At 39.8% G+C, this 19,665-nt stretch overlaps 1 protein-coding gene across 4 annotated transcripts in view; it reads left to right on the top strand.

The window, feature by feature from the left end:
* The window catches only part of MPRIP (myosin phosphatase Rho interacting protein), a 144,120-nt gene that overhangs the window by 78,121 nt on the left and 46,334 nt on the right, over window positions 1–19,665 (top strand). For all 4 annotated transcript variants that reach the window (XM_088448143.1, XM_088448142.1, XM_088448145.1 and 1 more), the window contains exon 4: window positions 823–971. In XM_088448143.1, coding sequence (XP_088304269.1) covers window positions 823–971 — 149 coding nt within the window. The remainder of the gene's footprint in view (window positions 1–822; window positions 972–19,665) is intronic.

Raw genomic sequence — 19,665 nt, 5'->3', positions numbered from 1 at the left:
GTGTATGGGCTTGATATCGGACAGAGCGCGCAACCGTGGGGGTCGTACATCGCACCCCCTAGATCTTACTGCAGGTTCAGTCGATCAGGGGATGCGATGTGCGACCCCTTGCAACGCTGTGCGGAGTGGGGAGCTGGCATATCGGGCGGTCTGCCACCTGATCGCACTGTGTGTGGGGGCCCCCCCCGATATGTCAGCTGCCTGATCCCCTGTCACTTTGCACAGTGCATATCGCACAGTGTATGGCCAGCTTGAGCCCTTCACTTCGAGGGTCAAACTGTCATCAAACACCAGCAGTGTCTAATCCTCTTCCTGATACTTTTAAAACAATCCCTCTGTGTATAAAACTTTTTTCTGTTATTAGCATTTACTTCTATAGCGGCAGTATGTTCCGTTGCCCTTTACCATTGGGATTCTACTTTCTACTTACTTTCCAAGTAAATGGAAGGAAAATGTCAGCCCTAAGGATTTTGTGTTGGTCAGTGACGCTACACATATGCATACGTAGTAGTGTACAGTCTCATTTTGTGTTGTAAAATGTTATTCACGTAAATGTAAGTAGCCAAATATGGTGATCCCATTTTTCTCCGCTGTTCCCTTTTTTACCCAGCGCATCCAACATCCGAATAGCACCCACACACCCACAGAATGTGACAGAGGCGCATAAGTGCCACGTGTGTCCTGGTTTATTGTATGATTCCTGCAAGGATCATGTACAGTGTTTTATTAACCTACTGAATAGGAGTTTAAGGTCACCTGCCACGTTTAGCACCTTTTTCTATGTATTGAATATGTCATTCTGTTGTTTTTTTTTTTGGGCAGCCCACCACGCTTCCGCAGGGGACTATAAACATGAATCAGTGTACAGACGTCATCGACGGGGAGAGTCGCACTGGGCAGAAGTTCTCTCTCTGCATCCTGACCCCAGAAGAACATTTTATCAGGGCAGAGAACAAGGAGATAATTAATGGGTGAGTGACCGCTGGCTGGTATATCGGAGATGGACATCTTGGGGGCTGATGCTTACAGCGTCTTGTGATTTAGCTCTGCTCATGCTCAGAAAGTGACTGTACGCATATACGCGATTGCAGGGCCACACACGTTTTACATGGGTAGAAGGTTGCTCTCAGACAAAGCTCAGTAAGGATGTGTTTACGCAGATGCAGCTGTTATGTACGTGTACCCCTGTTGCCATAACTTTTGCTCTTGCTACAAGGCAGACTCCTATACACACTGATGACTTGTCGTATATGCCACTGATGTGGAGACATGCGGATATTCCGCATATACTTGTTTTGAAGTCATTTATGCCCATTTTGCTGCAGAGGGGAAGGCTGCTTCTTTTCGCAGTGAAGTGCAAATAATCCTTTCATACCCGGCATTTGCGGGTAAGCTTGGGCCAGTGCTGATCTCGCACATATTACTCTTTATTTAAATGCTTCGACAGGTTCACAAAACACAGTATAAAGAGGATTATTAGCTAAAAAGCTAATTTTTCCTAAGGATTATAGCTTATGCCCTAACTGTATTCTCCTAGGGCTGGGCAATTATTTCCGCTAGGGGGCCACTTACAGTGTTGTAGTAAACTGTCAAGGGCCACATGTAAAATACTGTGCATTTACTAAACCGATCCATAAAATAGGTGGAAAATATGGAGGGACGTGGTACCATGTAAAGCTTAAACTAGGATAGAGAGGGTAAGAATACACAGGAAAGATGCGTATTGCAAATCCCAAGGCAACTGCATGAAAGCAGACCAGGCTTAATAGACAGACACACCACTCGTCTAAGGCCCTGATTCAGAGCCGGACGCTCTGACCAGAGCGCTCACTCTGAATCAGGGCCCACCTCCATTAATATGGAGCGTCCTCCTGGACGCTCGTATAGCTGTGGCTCACCACCCACAGCATATACGAGCGTGCAGGATGATGGTCGCGATGGTCTTGACCATCGCGACCATCGAAACTGCGAGCAAAAGCCTGCGGTTGAGTTTTTCAACCGCAAGGCCAGGAGTGATTTTGGCTCTATCAGAGCCAAAATCACTCCCACTGACATCACTAGTGATGTCAGTGGGGCCGGCTTCAGACGGTAGGCATTCCCTTGGGAACGCCTCCGTCTGGCAGGCACGCCCCTGGCACGCCCACCAAAGGGGGCGTGCTGTCAGTCAACATCGACAGCACGCCCCCTTTGATGAAACACTACGAGCGAAGGAAAGTCCTTCGCTCGTCGCGTCTCGCACATGCGCACGGCGGAGCTCCCTCCGTCGTGCGCATGCGCAGTGCAGAACATCGACCAACTTGCGAGCGGACAGCCGCTCGCGAGTGGGTCTGAATGAGGGCATAAATTCAGAGAGAGAAAGCGCTAACAATCGCCAAGGATATAATGCCCCCAGTTCACTCTGACAGACCGTTCCCCCAGGTCGCATTATGTCTCACAGTGTTCCAGCGCAGGTTCAGACCACCCCACCACTAACCTAAGGGCCGTCTGATCTGCTCAGTCAGAAAGAGCGTGTTTGGTGGTGGTACTCCTGCTTGCTGCGTTCCTCCACCTAACTCACTACATGCACCACTTTCAATTTCTTCCCAATTTGCTGTCTGGAGGGTCCGCACAGTGCACAGCTAGTGTGTACTAGTAGGGTAGATGTTCGCCCTGGAAGCGGGCCTCACACAGGTTATGAAGTAGTGGAAGGTGGCGGGCCAGCGCATGGCCTGTGGGCGGTATTTTGCCCACCTTGGCCCAAGGCCATATTCGGATACAAATATACATTTTAATGGCTATTTGTGAAAACTGATTGAAAGGAAGAACAGTAGTGTTGTCTATGGCAGTAAGTCCAATGTAGTTTTCTACAGAAATCAAACACCTGGTAATGTTACTATGAGCAACGTCACCTTTTTGCTTTGTACTGGTTTTATAAATATAGATTTGTGTACTTTGGTATATTTCCTCTTGGACATAAAGCTGGTGTCACACTATTGTGTAGCGTAGTATATTGTGTGGATGGAGCATGATCAAGGCTCATCTGTCCCCAGTGTGTGCAGGTGTGCTGGGTCTGGCCCAACCTGTGTGCGTCTGCAGGCTGCCAACAATGGGGGCATTATGCGGATATTTTTTTCGAGGGAGACACCCGCAGAGATTTTAATCTGCGCTCTGGCAGCACCACCTCTATCTGTATAATACAGTGTATGTATCTGTAGTATACTGTATATGTGCCCTCATCTTCCTTCTGCTTATATACACCTCTCTGTATTCTACGGTCTATGTACTGTCCTATTGCTTCTGCTTATATACACCTCTCTCTGTATTATACTGTGTATGTACTGTCCTATTGCTTCTGATTATATACATCTCTCTCTGTATTATACTGTCCTATTGCTTCTGCTTATATACACCTCTCTGTATTATACTGTGTATGTACTGTCCTATTGCTTCTGATTATATACACCTCTCTCTGTATTATACTGTGTATGTACTGTCCTATTGCTTCTGCTTATATACACCTCTCTGTATTATACTGTGTATGTACTGTCCTATTGCTTCTGATTATATACACCTCTCTCTGTATTATACTGTGTATGTACTGTCCTATTGCTTCTGATTATATACACCTCTCTCTGTATTATACTGTGTATGTACTGTCCTATTGCTTCTGCTTATATACACCTCTCTGTATTATACTGTGTATGTACTGTCCTATTGCTTCTGCTTATATACACCTCTCTGTATTATACTGTGTATGTACTGTCCTATTGCTTCTGCTTATATACATCTCTCTCTGTATTATACTGTGTATGTACTGTCCTATTGCTTCTGATTATATACATCTCTCTCTGTATTATACTGTCCTATTGCTTCTGCTTATATACACCTCTCTGTATTATACTGTGTATGTACTGTCCTATTGCTTCTGCTTATATACACCTCTCTCTGTATTATACTGTCCTATTGCTTCTGCTTATATACATCTCTCTCTGTATTATACTGTCCTATTGCTTCTGCTTATATACACCTCTGTATATTATACTGTGTATGTACTGTCCTATTGCTTCTGCTTATATACACCTCTCTGTATTATACTGTGTATGTACTGTCCTATTGCTTCTGCTTATATACACCTCTCTCTGTATTATACTGTGTATGTACTGTCCTATTGCTTCTGCTTATATACACCTCTCTGTATTATACTGTGTATGTACTGTTCTATTGCTTCTGCTTATATACACCTCTCTCTGTATTATACTGTGTATGTACTGTCCTATTGCTTCTGCTTATATACACCTCTCTCTGTATTATACTGTGTATGTACTGTTCTATTGCTTCTGCTTATATACACCTCTCTCTGTATTATACTGTGTATGTACTGTCCTATTGCTTCTGCTTATATACACCTCTCTGTATTATACTGTGTATGTACTGTTCTATTGCTTCTGCTTATATACACCTCTCTCTGTATTATACTGTGTATGTACTGTCCTATTGCTTCTGCTTATATACACCTCTCTCTGTATTATACTGTGTATGTACTGTCCTATTGCTTCTGCTTATATACACCTCTCTCTGTATTATACTGTCCTATTGCTTCTGCTTATATACACCTCTCTGTATTATACTGTGTATGTACTGTCCTATTGCTTCTGATTATATACATCTCTCTCTGTATTATACTGTCCTATTGCTTCTGCTTATATACACCTCTCTCTGTATTATACTGTCCTATTGCTTCTGATTATATACACCTCTCTCTGTATTATACTGTGTATGTACTGTCCTATTGTTTCTGCGTATATACACCTCTCTGTATTATACTGTGTATGTACTGTCCTATTGCTTCTGATTATATACATCTCTCTCTGTATTATACTGTGTATGTACTGTCCTATTGTTTCTGCGTATATACACCTCTCTGTATTATACTGTGTATGTACTGTCCTATCGCTTCTGCTTATATACACCTCTCTGTATTATACTGTGTATGTACTGTCCTATTGCTTCTGCTTATATACACCTCTCTCTGTATTATACTGTGTATGTACTGTTCTATTGCTTCTGCTTATATACACCTCTCTCTGTATTATACTGTGTATGTATTGTCCTATTGCTTCTGATTATATACACCTCTCTGTATTATACTGTGTATGTACTGTCCTATTGCTTCTGCTTATATACACCTCTCTCTGTATTATACTGTCCTATTGCTTCTGCTTATATACACCTCTGTATATTATACTGTGTATGTATAGTCCTATTGCTTCTGCTTATATACACCTCTCTGTATTATACTGTGTATGTACTGTCCTATTGCTTCTGCTTATATATACACCTCTCTGTATTATACTGTGTATGTACTGTCCTATTGCTTCTGCTTATATACACCTCTCTCTGTATTATACTGTGTATGTACTGTCCTATTGCTTCTGCTTATATACACCTCTCTCTGTATTATACTGTGTATGTACTGTCCTATTGCTTCTGCTTATATACACCTCTCTCTGTATTATACTGTGTATGTACTGTCCTATTGCTTCTGCTTATATACACCTCTCTGTATTATACTGTGTATGTACTGTCCTATTGCTTCTGATTATATACACCTCTCTCTGTATTATACTGTCCTATTGCTTCTGCTTATATACACCTCTCTGTATTATACTGTGTATGTACTGTCCTATTGCTTCTGCTTATATACATCTCTCTCTGTATAATACTGTGTATGTACTGTCCTATTGCTTCTGATTATATACACCTCTCTCTGTATTATACTGTGTATGTACTGTCCTATTGCTTCTGATTATATACACCTCTCTCTGTATTATACTGTGTATGTACTGTCCTATTGTTTCTGCGTATATACACCTCTCTGTATTATACTGTGTATGTACTGTCCTATTGCTTCTGCTTATATACACCTCTCTCTGTATTATACTGTCCTATTGCTTCTGCTTATATACACCTCTCTGTATTATACTGTGTATGTACTGTCCTATTGCTTCTGATTATATACACCTCTCTGTATTATACTGTCCTATTGCTTCTGCTTATATACACCTCTCTGTATTATACTGTGTATGTACTGTCCTATTGCTTCTGATTATATACACCTCTCTCTGTATTATACTGTGTATGTACTGTCCTATTGTTTCTGCGTATATACACCTCTCTGTATTATACTGTGTATGTACTGTCCTATTGCTTCTGATTATATACATCTCTCTCTGTATTATACTGTGTATGTACTGTCCTATTGTTTCTGCGTATATACACCTCTGTATTATACTGTGTATGTACTGTCCTATTGCTTCTGATTATATACACCTCTCTCTCTATTATACTGTGTATGTACTGTCCTATTGCTTCTGCTTATATACATCTCTCTGTATTATACTGTGTATGTACTGTCCTATTGCTTCTGCTTATATACACCTCTCTGTATTATACTGTGTATGTACTGTCCTATTGCTTCTGCTTATATACACCTCTCTCTGTATTATACTGTGTATGTACTGTTCTATTGCTTCTGCTTATATACACCTCTCTCTGTATTATACTGTGTATGTATTGTCCTATTGCTTCTGATTATATACACCTCTCTGTATTATACTGTGTATGTACTGTCCTATTGCTTCTGCTTATATACACCTCTCTCTGTATTATACTGTCCTATTGCTTCTGCTTATATATACACCTCTCTGTATTATACTGTGTATTTACTGTCCTATTGCTTCTGCTTATATACACCTCTCTCTGTATTATACTGTGTATGTACTGTCCTATTGCTTCTGCTTATATACACCTCTCTCTGTATTATACTGTGTATGTACTGTTCTATTGCTTCTGCTTATATACACCTCTCTCTGTATTATACTGTGTATGTACTGTCCTATTGCTTCTGCTTATATACACCTCTCTCTGTATTATACTGTGTATGTACTGTCCTATTGCTTCTGATTATATACACCTCTCTCTGTATTATACTGTCCTATTGCTTCTGCTTATATACACCTCTCTGTATTATACTGTGTATGTACTGTCCTATTGCTTCTGATTATATACACCTCTCTCTCTATTATACTGTGTATGTACTGTCCTATTGCTTCTGCTTATATACATCTCTCTGTATTATACTGTGTATGTACTGTCCTATTGCTTCTGCTTATATACACCTCTGTATTATACTGTGTATGTACTGTCCTATTGCTTCTGCTTATATACACCTCTCTCTGTATTATACTGTGTATGTACTGTTCTATTGCTTCTGCTTATATACACCTCTCTCTGTATTATACTGTGTATGTATTGTCCTATTGCTTCTGATTATATACACCTCTCTGTATTATACTGTGTATGTACTGTCCTATTGCTTCTGCTTATATACACCTCTCTCTGTATTATACTGTCCTATTGCTTCTGCTTATATACACCTCTGTATATTATACTGTGTATGTATAGTCCTATTGCTTCTTCTTATATACACCTCTCTGTATTATACTGTGTATGTACTGTCCTATTGCTTCTGCTTATATATACACCTCTCTGTATTATACTGTGTATGTACTGTCCTATTGCTTCTGCTTATATACACCTCTCTCTGTATTATACTGTGTATGTACTGTCCTATTGCTTCTGCTTATATACACCTCTCTCTGTATTATACTGTGTATGTACTGTCCTATTGCTTCTGCTTATATACACCTCTCTCTGTATTATACTGTGTATGTACTGTCCTATTGCTTCTGCTTATATACACCTCTCTGTATTATACTGTGTATGTACTGTTCTATTGCTTCTGCTTATATACACCTCTCTCTGTATTATACTGTGTATGTACTGTTCTATTGCTTCTGCTTATATACACCTCTCTCTGTATTATACTGTGTATGTACTGTCCTATTGCTTCTGCTTATATACACCTCTCTCTGTATTATACTGTGTATGTACTGTCCTATTGCTTCTGATTATATACACCTCTCTCTGTATTATACTGTCCTATTGCTTCTGCTTATATACACCTCTCTGTATTATACTGTGTATGTACTGTCCTATTGCTTCTGATTATATACACCTCTCTCTGTATTATACTGTCCTATTGCTTCTGCTTATATACACCTCTCTGTATTATACTGTGTATATACTGTCCTATTGCTTCTGATTATATACATCTCTCTCTGTATTATACTGTCCTATTGCTTCTGCTTATATACACCTCTCTGTATTATACTGTGTATGTACTGTCCTATTGCTTCTGATTATATACACCTCTCTCTGTATTATACTGTGTATGTACTGTCCTATTGCTTCTGCTTATATACACCTCTCTGTATTATACTGTGTATGTACTGTCCTATTGCTTCTGCTTATATACACCTCTCTCTGTATTATACTGTGTATGTACTGTCCTATTGCTTCTGCTTATATACACCTCTCTCTGTATTATACTGTCCTATTGCTTCTGCTTATATACACCTCTCTGTATTATACTGTGTATGTACTGTCCTATTGCTTCTGATTATATACACCTCTCTCTGTATTATACTGTCCTATTGCTTCTGCTTATATACACCTCTCTGTATTATACTGTGTATGTACTGTCCTATTGCTTCTGATTATATACATCTCTCTCTGTATTATACTGTCCTATTGCTTCTGATTATATACACCTCTCTCTGTATTATACTGTGTATGTACTGTCCTATTGCTGTTGCTTATATACATCTCTCTGTATTATACTGTGTATGTACTGTCCTATTGCTTCTGCTTATATACACCTCTCTGTATTATACTGTGTATGTACTGTTCTATTGCTTCTGCTTATATACACCTCTCTCTGTATTATACTGTGTATGTATAGTCCTATTGCTTCTGCTTATATACACCTCTCTGTATTATACTGTGTATGTACTGTCCTATTGCTTCTGCTTATATACACCTCTCTCTGTATTATACTGTGTATGTACTGTTCTATTGCTTCTGCTTATATACACCTCTCTCTGTATTATACTGTGTATGTACTGTTCTATTGCTTCTGCTTATATACACCTCTCTCTGTATTATACTGTGTATGTACTGTCCTATTGCTTCTGCTTATATACACCTCTCTCTGTATTATACTGTGTATGTACTGTTCTATTGCTTCTGCTTATATACACCTCTCTCTGTATTATACTGTCCTATTGCTTCTGCTTATATACACCTCTCTGTATTATACTGTGTATGTACTGTCCTATTGCTTCTGATTATATACACCTCTCTCTGTATTATACTGTCCTATTGCTTCTGCTTATATACACCTCTCTGTATTATACTGTGTATGTACTGTCCTATTGCTTCTGATTATATACATCTCTCTCTGTATTATACTGTCCTATTGCTTCTGCTTATATACACCTCTCTGTATTATACTGTGTATGTACTGTCCTATTGCTTCTGCTTATATACACCTCTCTCTGTATTATACTGTGTATGTACTGTCCTATTGCTTTTGCTTATATACACCTCTCTCTGTATTATACTGTGTATGTACTGTCCTATTGCTTCTGCTTATATACATCTCTCTCTGTATTATACTGTGTATGTACTGTCCTATTGCTTCTGCTTATATACATCTCTCTCTGTATTATACTGTGTATGTACTGTCCTATTGCTTCTGCTTATATACATCTCTCTGTATTATACTGTGTATGTACTGTCCTATTGCTTTTGCTTATATACACCTCTCTCTGTATTATACTGTGTATGTACTGTCCTATTGCTTCTGCTTATATACATCTCTCTCTGTATTATACTGTCCTATTGCTTCTGCTTATATACACCTCTCTGTATTATACTGTGTATGTACTGTCCTATTGCTTCTGCTTATATACATCTCTCTCTGTATTATACTGTGTATGTATAGTCCTATTGCTTCTGCTTATATACACCTGTCTCTGTATTATACTGTGTATGTACTGTCCTATTGCTTCTGCTTATATACACCTCTCTCTGTATTATACTGTGTATGTACTGTCCTATTGCTTCTGCTTATATACACCTCTGTATTATACTGTCTATGTACTGTCCTATTGCTTCTGCTTATATACACCTCTCTCTGTATTATACTGTGTATGTACTGTCCTATTGCTTCTGCTTATATACACCTCTGTATTATACTGTGTATGTACTGTCCTATTGCTTCTGCTTATATACACCTCTCTCTGTATTATACTGTGTATGTATAGTCCTATTGCTTCTGCTTATATACACCTCTCTGTATTATACTGTGTATGTACTGTCCTATTGCTTCTGCTTATATACACCTCTCTGTATTATACTGTGTATGTACTGTCCTATTGCTTCTGCTTATATACACCTCTCTCTGTATTATACTGTGTATGTATAGTCCTATTGCTTCTGCTTATATACACCTCTCTCTGTATTATACTGTGTATGTACTGTCCTATTGCTTCTGCGTATATATACACCTCTCTGTATTATACTGTGTATTTACTGTCCTATTGCTTCTGATTATATACACCTCTCTCTGTATTATACTGTCCTATTGCTTCTGCGTATATATACACCTCTCTGTATTATACTGTGTATGTACTGTCCTATTGCTTCTGATTATATACATCTCTCTCTGTATTATACTGTGTATGTACTGTCCTATTGCTTCTGCTTATATACACCTCTGTATTATACTGTGTATGTACTGTCCTATTGCTTCTGCTTATATACACCTCTCTGTATTATACTGTGTATGTACTGTCCTATTGCTTCTGCTTATATACACCTCTCTCTGTATTATACTGTCCTATTGCTTCTGCTTATATACACCTCTCTGTATTATACTGTGTATGTACTGTCCTATTGCTTCTGCTTATATACACCTCTCTCTGTATTATACTGTCCTATTGCTTCTGCTTATATACACCTCTCTGTATTATACTGTGTATGTACTGTCCTATTGCTTCTGCTTATATACACCTCTCTCTGTATTATACTGTCCTATTGCTTCTGCTTATATACACCTCTCTGTATTATACTGTGTATGTACTGTCCTATTGCTTCTGATTATATACATCTCTCTCTGTATTATACTGTCCTATTGCTTCTGCTTATATACACCTCTCTGTATTATACTGTCCTATTGCTTCTGCTTATATACACCTCTCTGTATTATACTGTGTATGTACTGTCCTATTGCTTCTGCTTATATACACCTCTCTCTGTATTATACTGTGTATGTATAGTCCTATTGCTTCTGATTATATACATCTCTCTCTGTATTATACTGTCCTATTGCTTCTGCGTATATACACCTCTCTGTATTATACTGTGTATGTACTGTCCTATTGCTTCTGCTTATATACATCTCTCTCTGTATTATACTGTGTATGTACTGTCCTATTGTTTCTGCGTATATATACACCTCTCTGTATTATACTGCGTATGTACTGTCCTATTGCTTCTGCTTATATACACCTCTCTCTGTATTATACTGTGTATGTACTGTCCTATTGTTTCTGCGTATATATACACCTCTCTGTATTATACTGTGTATGTACTGTCCTATTGTTTTTGCTTATATACACCTCTCTCTGTATTATACTGTGTATGTACTGTCCTATTGCTTCTGCTTATATACACCTCTCTGTATTATACTGTGTATGTACTGTCCTATTGCTTCTGCTTATATACACCTCTCTGTATTATACTGTGTATGTACTGTCCTATTGTTTCTGCTTATATACACCTCTCTCTGTATTATACTGTGTATGTACTGTCCTATTGCTTCTGCTTATATACACCTCTCTGTATTATACTGTGTATGTACTGTCCTATTGCTTCTGCTTATATACACCTCTCTCTGTATTATACTGTGTATGTACTGTCCTATTGCTTCTGCTTATATACACCTCTCTCTGTATTATACTGTGTATGTACTGTCCTATTGCTTCTGCTTATATACACCTCTCTGTATTATACTGTGTATGTACTGTCCTATTGTTTCTGCTTATATACACCTCTCTGTATTATACTGTGTATGTACTGTCCTATTGCTTCTGCTTATATATACACCTCTCTGTATTATACTGTGTATGTACTGTCCTATTGCTTCTGCTTATATACACCTCTCTGTATTATACTGTGTATGTACTCTCCTATTGTTTCTGCTTATATACACCTCTCTCTGTATTATACTGTCCTATTGCTTCTGCTTATATACACCTCTCTCTGTATTATACTGTGTATGTACTGTCCTATTGCTTCTGCTTATATACACCTCTCTGTATTATACTGTGTATGTACTGTCCTATTGCTTCTGCTTATATACACCTCTCTCTGTATTATACTGTGTATGTACTGTCCTATTGCTTCTGCTTATATACACCTCTCTGTATTATACTGTGTATGTATTGTCCTATTGCTTCTGCTTATATACACCTCTCTCTGTATTATACTGTGTATGTACTGTCCTATTGCTTCTGCTTATATACTCCTCTCTCTGTATTATACTGTGTATGTACTGTCCTATTGCTTCTGCTTATATACACCTCTCTGTATTATACTGTGTATGTTCTGTCCTATTGCTTCTGCTTATATACATCTCTCTCTGTATTATACTGTCCTATTGCTTCTGCTTATATACACCTCTGTATTATACTGTGTATGTACTGTCCTATTGCTTCTGCTTATATACATCTCTCTGTATTATACTATGTATGTACTGTCCTATTGCTTCTGCTTATATACACCTCTCTCTGTATTATACTGTGTATGTACTGTCCTATTGTTTCTGCTTATATACACCTCTCTCTGTATTATACTGTGTATGTACTGTCCTATTGCTTCTGATTATATACACCTCTCTGTATTATACTGTGTATGTACTGTCCTATTGTTTCTTCTTATATACACCTCTCTCTGTATTATACTGTGTATGTACTGTCCTATTGCTTCTGATTATATACATCTCTCTGTATTATACTGTGTATGTACTGTCCTATTGTTTCTGCTTATATACACCTCTCTCTGTATTATACTGTCCTATTGCTTCTGCTTATATACACCTCTCTGTATTATACTGTGTATGTACTGTCCTATTGCTTCTGATTATATACACCTCTCTCTGTATTATACTGTGTATGTACTGTCCTATTGCTTCTGCTTATATACACCTCTCTCTGTATTATACTGTGTATGTACTGTCCTATTGCTTCTGCTTATATACACCTCTCTGTATTATACTGTGTATGTACTGTCCTATTGCTTCTGATTATATACACCTCTCTGTATTATACTGTGTATGTACTGTCCTATTGTTTCTGCTTATATACACCTCTCTCTGTATTATACTGTGTATGTACTGTCCTATTGCTTCTGATTATATACACCTCTCTGTATTATACTGTGTATGTACTGTCCTATTGTTTCTGCTTATATACACCTCTCTCTGTATTATACTGTCCTATTGCTTCTGCTTATATACACCTCTCTGTATTATACTGTGTATGTACTGTCCTATTGCTTCTGCTTATATACACCTCTCTGTATTATACTGTGTATGTACTGTCCTATTGCTTCTGCTTATAAACACCTCTCTCTGTATTATACTGTGTATGTACTGTCCTATTGCTTCTGCTTATAAACACCTCTCTCTGTATTATACTGTGTATGTACTGTCCTATTGCTTCTGCTTATATACACCTCTCTCTGTTTTATACTGTGTATGTACTGTCCTATTGCTTCTGCTTATATACACCTCTCTCTGTATTATACTGTGTATGTACTGTCCTATTGCTTCTGCTTATATACACCTCTCTCTGTATTATACTGTCCTATTGCTTCTGCTTATATACACCTCTCTCTGTATTATACTGTGTATTATACTGTCCTATTGCTTCTGCTTATATACACCTCTCTGTATTATACTGTGTATGTACTGTCCTATTGCTTCTGCTTATATACACCTCTCTCTGTATTATACTGTGTATGTACTGTCCTATTGCTTCTGCTTATATACACCTCTCTCTGTATTATACTGTGTATGTACTGTCCTATTGCTTCTGCTTATATACACCTCTCTGTATTATACTGTCTATGTATAGTCCTCTTCCTTCTGCTCTAATTCACAGCTATTTCTTTCGCTACCACTGCCAATAGCATCCTCAGTAGAAAAGTGTTCTACTCTCTTCTTCAATATATCTGTCTGTGTCCCTCTTGCACCCTCTCTCTCCATCTCCCTCTATCTTCCCCCTGACCCCCCCCCCTTCTCTCTCATGTCCCAGGACCCATCTCCTCCCTGCACCTCCCTCTCTCCTTGACTCATTCTCATCCTCTCTGTGTATTTGTGTCTGAAATGCTTCATCACACTTTGTATAAACTCTGCAGAGCTCTCTCTCCATGGTCAGATGTTCCCATGTAAATCTTCTATAACGCACTTCTCTAGCTGATTCTCAGAAGTTTATAGAATTTCTATATCCAATGGAAAATGTATTTAATGTGGAAACCTGCACCTGCCGCCATTGTAGTGGATTCATTAGACGTGCTTGTTTTCACTAATATTTAGCTTTCCTATAATGTTTGTGTGTGTGTGTGTATCTAATCTATCATCTGTTTGTGTTTATTGATGTACTAAAAATTACAGAAGGGTAAAAATCCACCAATCCACTGGCTGTCCCAGCAACAGGCTGTTGTGCAAGCAGTAAGATTTATTAGCATGTAGTTCTGTTGCACCATACCAGACACCCAATGATTGGTTTGCTACGACTCACTTCGAGGTCATCAATCTAAGGGCCTGATTCAGCAAGGATCGCAGTAGCAAAGACGCACGCGATCGGACGATTAATTTGCATCGCGTATGCATCGCAGTGCGCGAACTAGCAATTGCAATGGGAAATGCGTTTGCAGTGGCTACGCATACCCAGAGCACATTGACAGGAATTGCCGTTTGTGGGTGGTGATGGCAAGGGGGGGGGGGCGAACGCAGGCATGCCAGAGCGTTGCGACGCCGTTGCAGGGGCGTGCATAAATTATCCACTGCAATACCAAGTTAGTAATTCCTGAGTGGGGTCTGACCTGCCTTAGCTGTGCGTATGGGTCCGATGTTACTGATTTATTTCGGTATGTTGCCCAAGTATACGGATGTGAGTAAGGGGAAGTGGGCGTCCTTATGTCAGGCTGTGATCGCAATGCGATTGCAGACATTTGCATTTCACCGCTAATATTAGCAACTGTGGTGCATGCGTTCTAGCATAATAGCGATCCGATCCTTGCTGAATCAGGCCCCAAGTGCGAAGGAAACATAATAAATATATAATATACATACATATACTGTATGTATGTATATGTGTGTTTGTATGTATACACACACACACACACACACACACACACACACACACACACACACACACACACACACACGGTCAGGTGCATAAATATTGGGATATTGACAGAATTTTCATATTTTGGCCTCTATTCACCACCACAATGGCTTTGAAATGAAACAAACAAGATGTGCTTTAACTGCAGAATTTCAGATTTAATTTGAGGGTAATTACATCCAAATCGGGTGAACGGTGTAGGAATTACAACGGTTTCTATATGTGCCTCCCACTTTTTAAGTGGCCAAAAGTAATGGGACAAACTAAACAATCCTAAATCTAACTTTCACTTTTTAATACTTTGTTGCAAATCCTTTGCAGGCAATTACAGCCTGAAGTCTGGAACGCATAGACATCACCAGACGCTTGATTTCATCCCTGGTGATGCTCTGCAACGCCTCTACTGCAAATGTCTTCAGTTCCTGCTTGTTCTTGGGGCATTTTCCCTTCAGTTTTGTCTTCATCAAGTGAAATGCATGCTCTATCGGATTCAGGTCAGGGGATTGACTTGGCCATTGCATAACATTCCACTTTTTAGCCTTAAAAAACTCTTTGGTTGCTTTTGCAGTATGCTTCGGGTCATTGTCCATCTGCACTGTGAAGCGCCGTCCAATGAGTTCTGAAGCATTTGACTGAATATGAGTATATAATATTGCCCGAAACACTTCAGAATTCATTCTGCTGCTTTTGTCAGCAGTCACATCATCAATAAATACAAGGGAACCAGTTCCATTGGCAGCCATACATGCCCACGCCATGACACTACCACCACCATGCTTCACTGATGAGGTGCTATGTTTTGGATCATGAGCAGTTCCTTTCCTTCTCCATACTCTTCTCTTCCCATCACTCTGGTACAAGTTGATCTTTGTCTCATCTGTCCATAGGATGTTGTTCCAGAACTGTAATGGCTTTTTTAGATGTTTGGCAAACTCTAATCTGGTCTTCCTGTTTTTGTGGCTCACCAATGGTTTACATCTTGTGGTGAACCCTCTATATTCACTCTTGTGAAGTCTTCTCTTGATTGTTGACTTTGACACATATACACCTACCTCCTGGAGAGTGTTCTTGATTTGGCCAACTGTTGTGAAGGGATTTTTCTTCACCAGGGAAATAATTCTTCTGTCATCCACCACAGTTATTTTCCGTGGTCTTCCGGGTCTTTCGGTGTTGCTGAGCTCTCCGCTGCGTTCTTTCTTTTTAAGAATGTTCCAAACAGTTGATTTGGCCACACCTAATGTTTTTGCTATCTCTCTGATGGGTTTGTTTTGATTTTCAGCCTAATGATGGCTTGCTTCACTGATAGTGACAGCTCTTTGGATCTCATATTGAGAGTCGACAGCATCTGGTTCCAAATGCAAATGTCACACCTAGAATCAACTCCAGACCTTTTACCTGCTTAATTGATAATGAAATAACGAGGGAATAGCCCACACCTGTCCATGAAATAGCTTTTGGGTTGATAGTCCCATTACTTTTTTGACCCCTTAAAAAGTGGGAGGCACATATAGAAACCGTTGTAATTCCTACACCGTTCACCTGATTTGGATGTAATTACCCTCAAATTAAATCTGAAAATCTGCAGTTAAATCACATCTTGTTTGTTTAATTTCAAAGCCATTGTGGTGGTGAATAGAGGCCAAAATATGAAAATTCTGTCAATGTCCCAATATTTATGCACCTGACTGTGTATGTATGTGTGTGTGTATATATATATATATATATATATGTGTGTGTGTATATATATATATATATATATATATATTTTTTTTTTTTATAGTGTCCACTAAAACTTAATTGCTACATTGACAGACGTATCGTGTGATTATGTAACTGTTTTAACAGCCGCCATCACTGAATCCTCGGTGGGATATCTCACTATATGAAATGCTGGTGAGCACCTGGACCTGCTGGTGCAGCTTTTGAATGAGTGAGAGTGGAGGATGGTATAAGGTAGAAGATATTAAACACAAGTTGTATCGTCATGCTGACCTGATCAATCACATAGTCCACAAACAGGACATGTAATGCCGCCACAATTGATTTGAGAGTCAGAAAACTGTTGACAGTAGAGTTGATTCTGCCTATATAGCAGTTATGTTTTGGCGGAGATGTAGTCAGGATTCCGACCGTCAGAATGCCGACAGTCACAATACCGACAGCGGCATCCAGACGGTCACAGTCCCAACACATTCCAACTGTAAGGATTAGGCTTAGAATTAGGCACTAGGGGAAGGTTTGGGGTTATGCTGCGTGAGGGGAGGGTTAGACACTAGGTGGAAGGGTTAGGCTGTGGGAGGGGAGGGTTTGCGACTAGGTGAAAGGTTAGGCTTTGGGAGGGGTGGGTTTGTGACTAGGAAGGGTTAGACACTAGGGTTAAGCTGCGGGAGGGGAGGGTTACACACTAGGGGAAGAGTTAAACTGCGGGAGAGTTTGACACTAGGGTTAGGCTGTGGAAGAGGAGGGTTAGACACTAGGACAATGGTTACATTATGCTGCAGGAGGGGAGGGTTAGACACTAGGTTTAGGCTGTAGGAGAGGAGGGTTAGACACTAGGGCAAGGGTTAGGCTGTGGGAGAGAAGGGTTTGACACTAGGGCTAGGGTTAGGCTGTGGGAGAGGACGGTTAGACACTAGGGCAAGGGTTAGGCTGTGGGAGAGGAGGGTTAGACACTAGGAGAAGGGTTAGGCTGTGGGAGAGGAGGGTTAGACACTAGGGGAATGGTTAGGCTGGGGGAGAGGAGGGTTAGACACTAGGGCAAGGGTTAGGCTGTGGGAGAGGAGGTTTAGACACTAGGGGAATGGTTAGGCTGTGGGAGAGGAGGGTTAGACATTAGGGGAAGGGTGAGGGTTAGACACTAGGAGAAGGGTTAGGGTTAGCTTGTGGGTGGATTAGGCACTATGGGAAGAGTTATGGTTAGGTTGTGGGAGGGGAGAATTAGGTTTAAGCTGTGGGTTGGGACAGTTAGGGTTAGGCTGTGGGAGAGGAGGGTTAGGGTAAGGGTTATGATTTGGGTTAAAATACTTCCCAAAATCCGTTGGGATGCCGCTGTCTGTGTTCTGACAGTTGACATCCTGGCCGTCGGGATCCCGTTCCCAACCCATTTTGGTGGACTTCCTTGTATATATACTGCTTACACTTGCCTCCATGCTAAGTGCGTTGTACTGTACCAATTGCTGGGTGTATGGTGCAGTAGCTCCTCAATCTAATAATTCGTATTATTTGAATGAGAAGCCTGTGCTGGTTCTGCCTTTTTGCATTGATGATTGAGTCTATAGTTTATGGATCTTGTACATGACTACCATGCAGTCACATATAGGCCTACATATTTTAAGTGCCTCCCCTGATTGCACGTATGTATACTTGCCATGACTGCAATACTGTGCAATGTGGTTACGGGCAGGAAGCGTGTAGGACAGTGTTGGCTAACCTTGACACTCCAGCTGTTGTGGAAGTATATATCCCAGCATGCCCTGCCACAGTTTTAGCATGCCCTAATAGCAAAACTGTAGCAGTGCATGCTGGGTTATGTAGTTCCATAACAGCTGGAGTGTCAAGGTTAGCCAACACTGGTGTAGGAGAAATATCTTTCCCCAGGACCATAACTCTGCTCCGATGAGCTCCTGAGACTTTTGTTTATACTACTGTGATCTGGATCAGTTGCCCTTTTGCATAAGGCTGCCGACACTTTTACATTTTGGAAGCAACATTTTACTTTTCAGGTCCCTGTTTTTTTTTTTTTATATATTCCTGATTAGTAAAGTGTGTGGAGGTGCTATTGATGGCACACCGTTGTCATAGCTTCAGTCTCTCCCAAATGCTACATGTAGGTGTCTCGCCTCCGAGAGACGTTATGTGCTGCAATTCAGGTCCATTGGTATAATATAAAACGGCTTCTGCAGCCTAACCCTAATGTCGTCATTCTGCAGTATGTCGACACTTCACATGTCAACATAGTGACCATGACGTCATTTTCCAGATGTCAACCTGTTTCGTGTCGACATTTCAGCCATGTCGACACAGCTTTCTACATTCTGTTGTCGGCAATTTGAATGTCGGCATGGTGGCTGCTTACCATCTGAAACACTGGTAAAGACCTCTAGATACATGAAAGCAGCGGTTTCCCTAGTAGATGAATAGAACAGCTCCTAAACTTTCCCTGAGCATTTATAGCAGGAATGACCCACTCCTAAAACACAGGTGCTGCACCAGCCTAAGCCAAATTGTATTTTAGGTTAATTGTTGTGTAAAATCAGAGATCGAGATTAGTAAAAATGTTTTTGTAAACAATGGGGGTGATTCAATTCAT

The sequence above is a fragment of the Taudactylus pleione genome, unplaced genomic scaffold (assembly GCF_031769625.1).
Source record: "Taudactylus pleione unplaced genomic scaffold, aTauple2 ptg000451l, whole genome shotgun sequence".
Lineage (NCBI taxonomy): Eukaryota > Metazoa > Chordata > Amphibia > Anura > Myobatrachidae > Taudactylus > Taudactylus pleione.
This window is presented reverse-complemented; position numbering and strand designations above follow the sequence as displayed.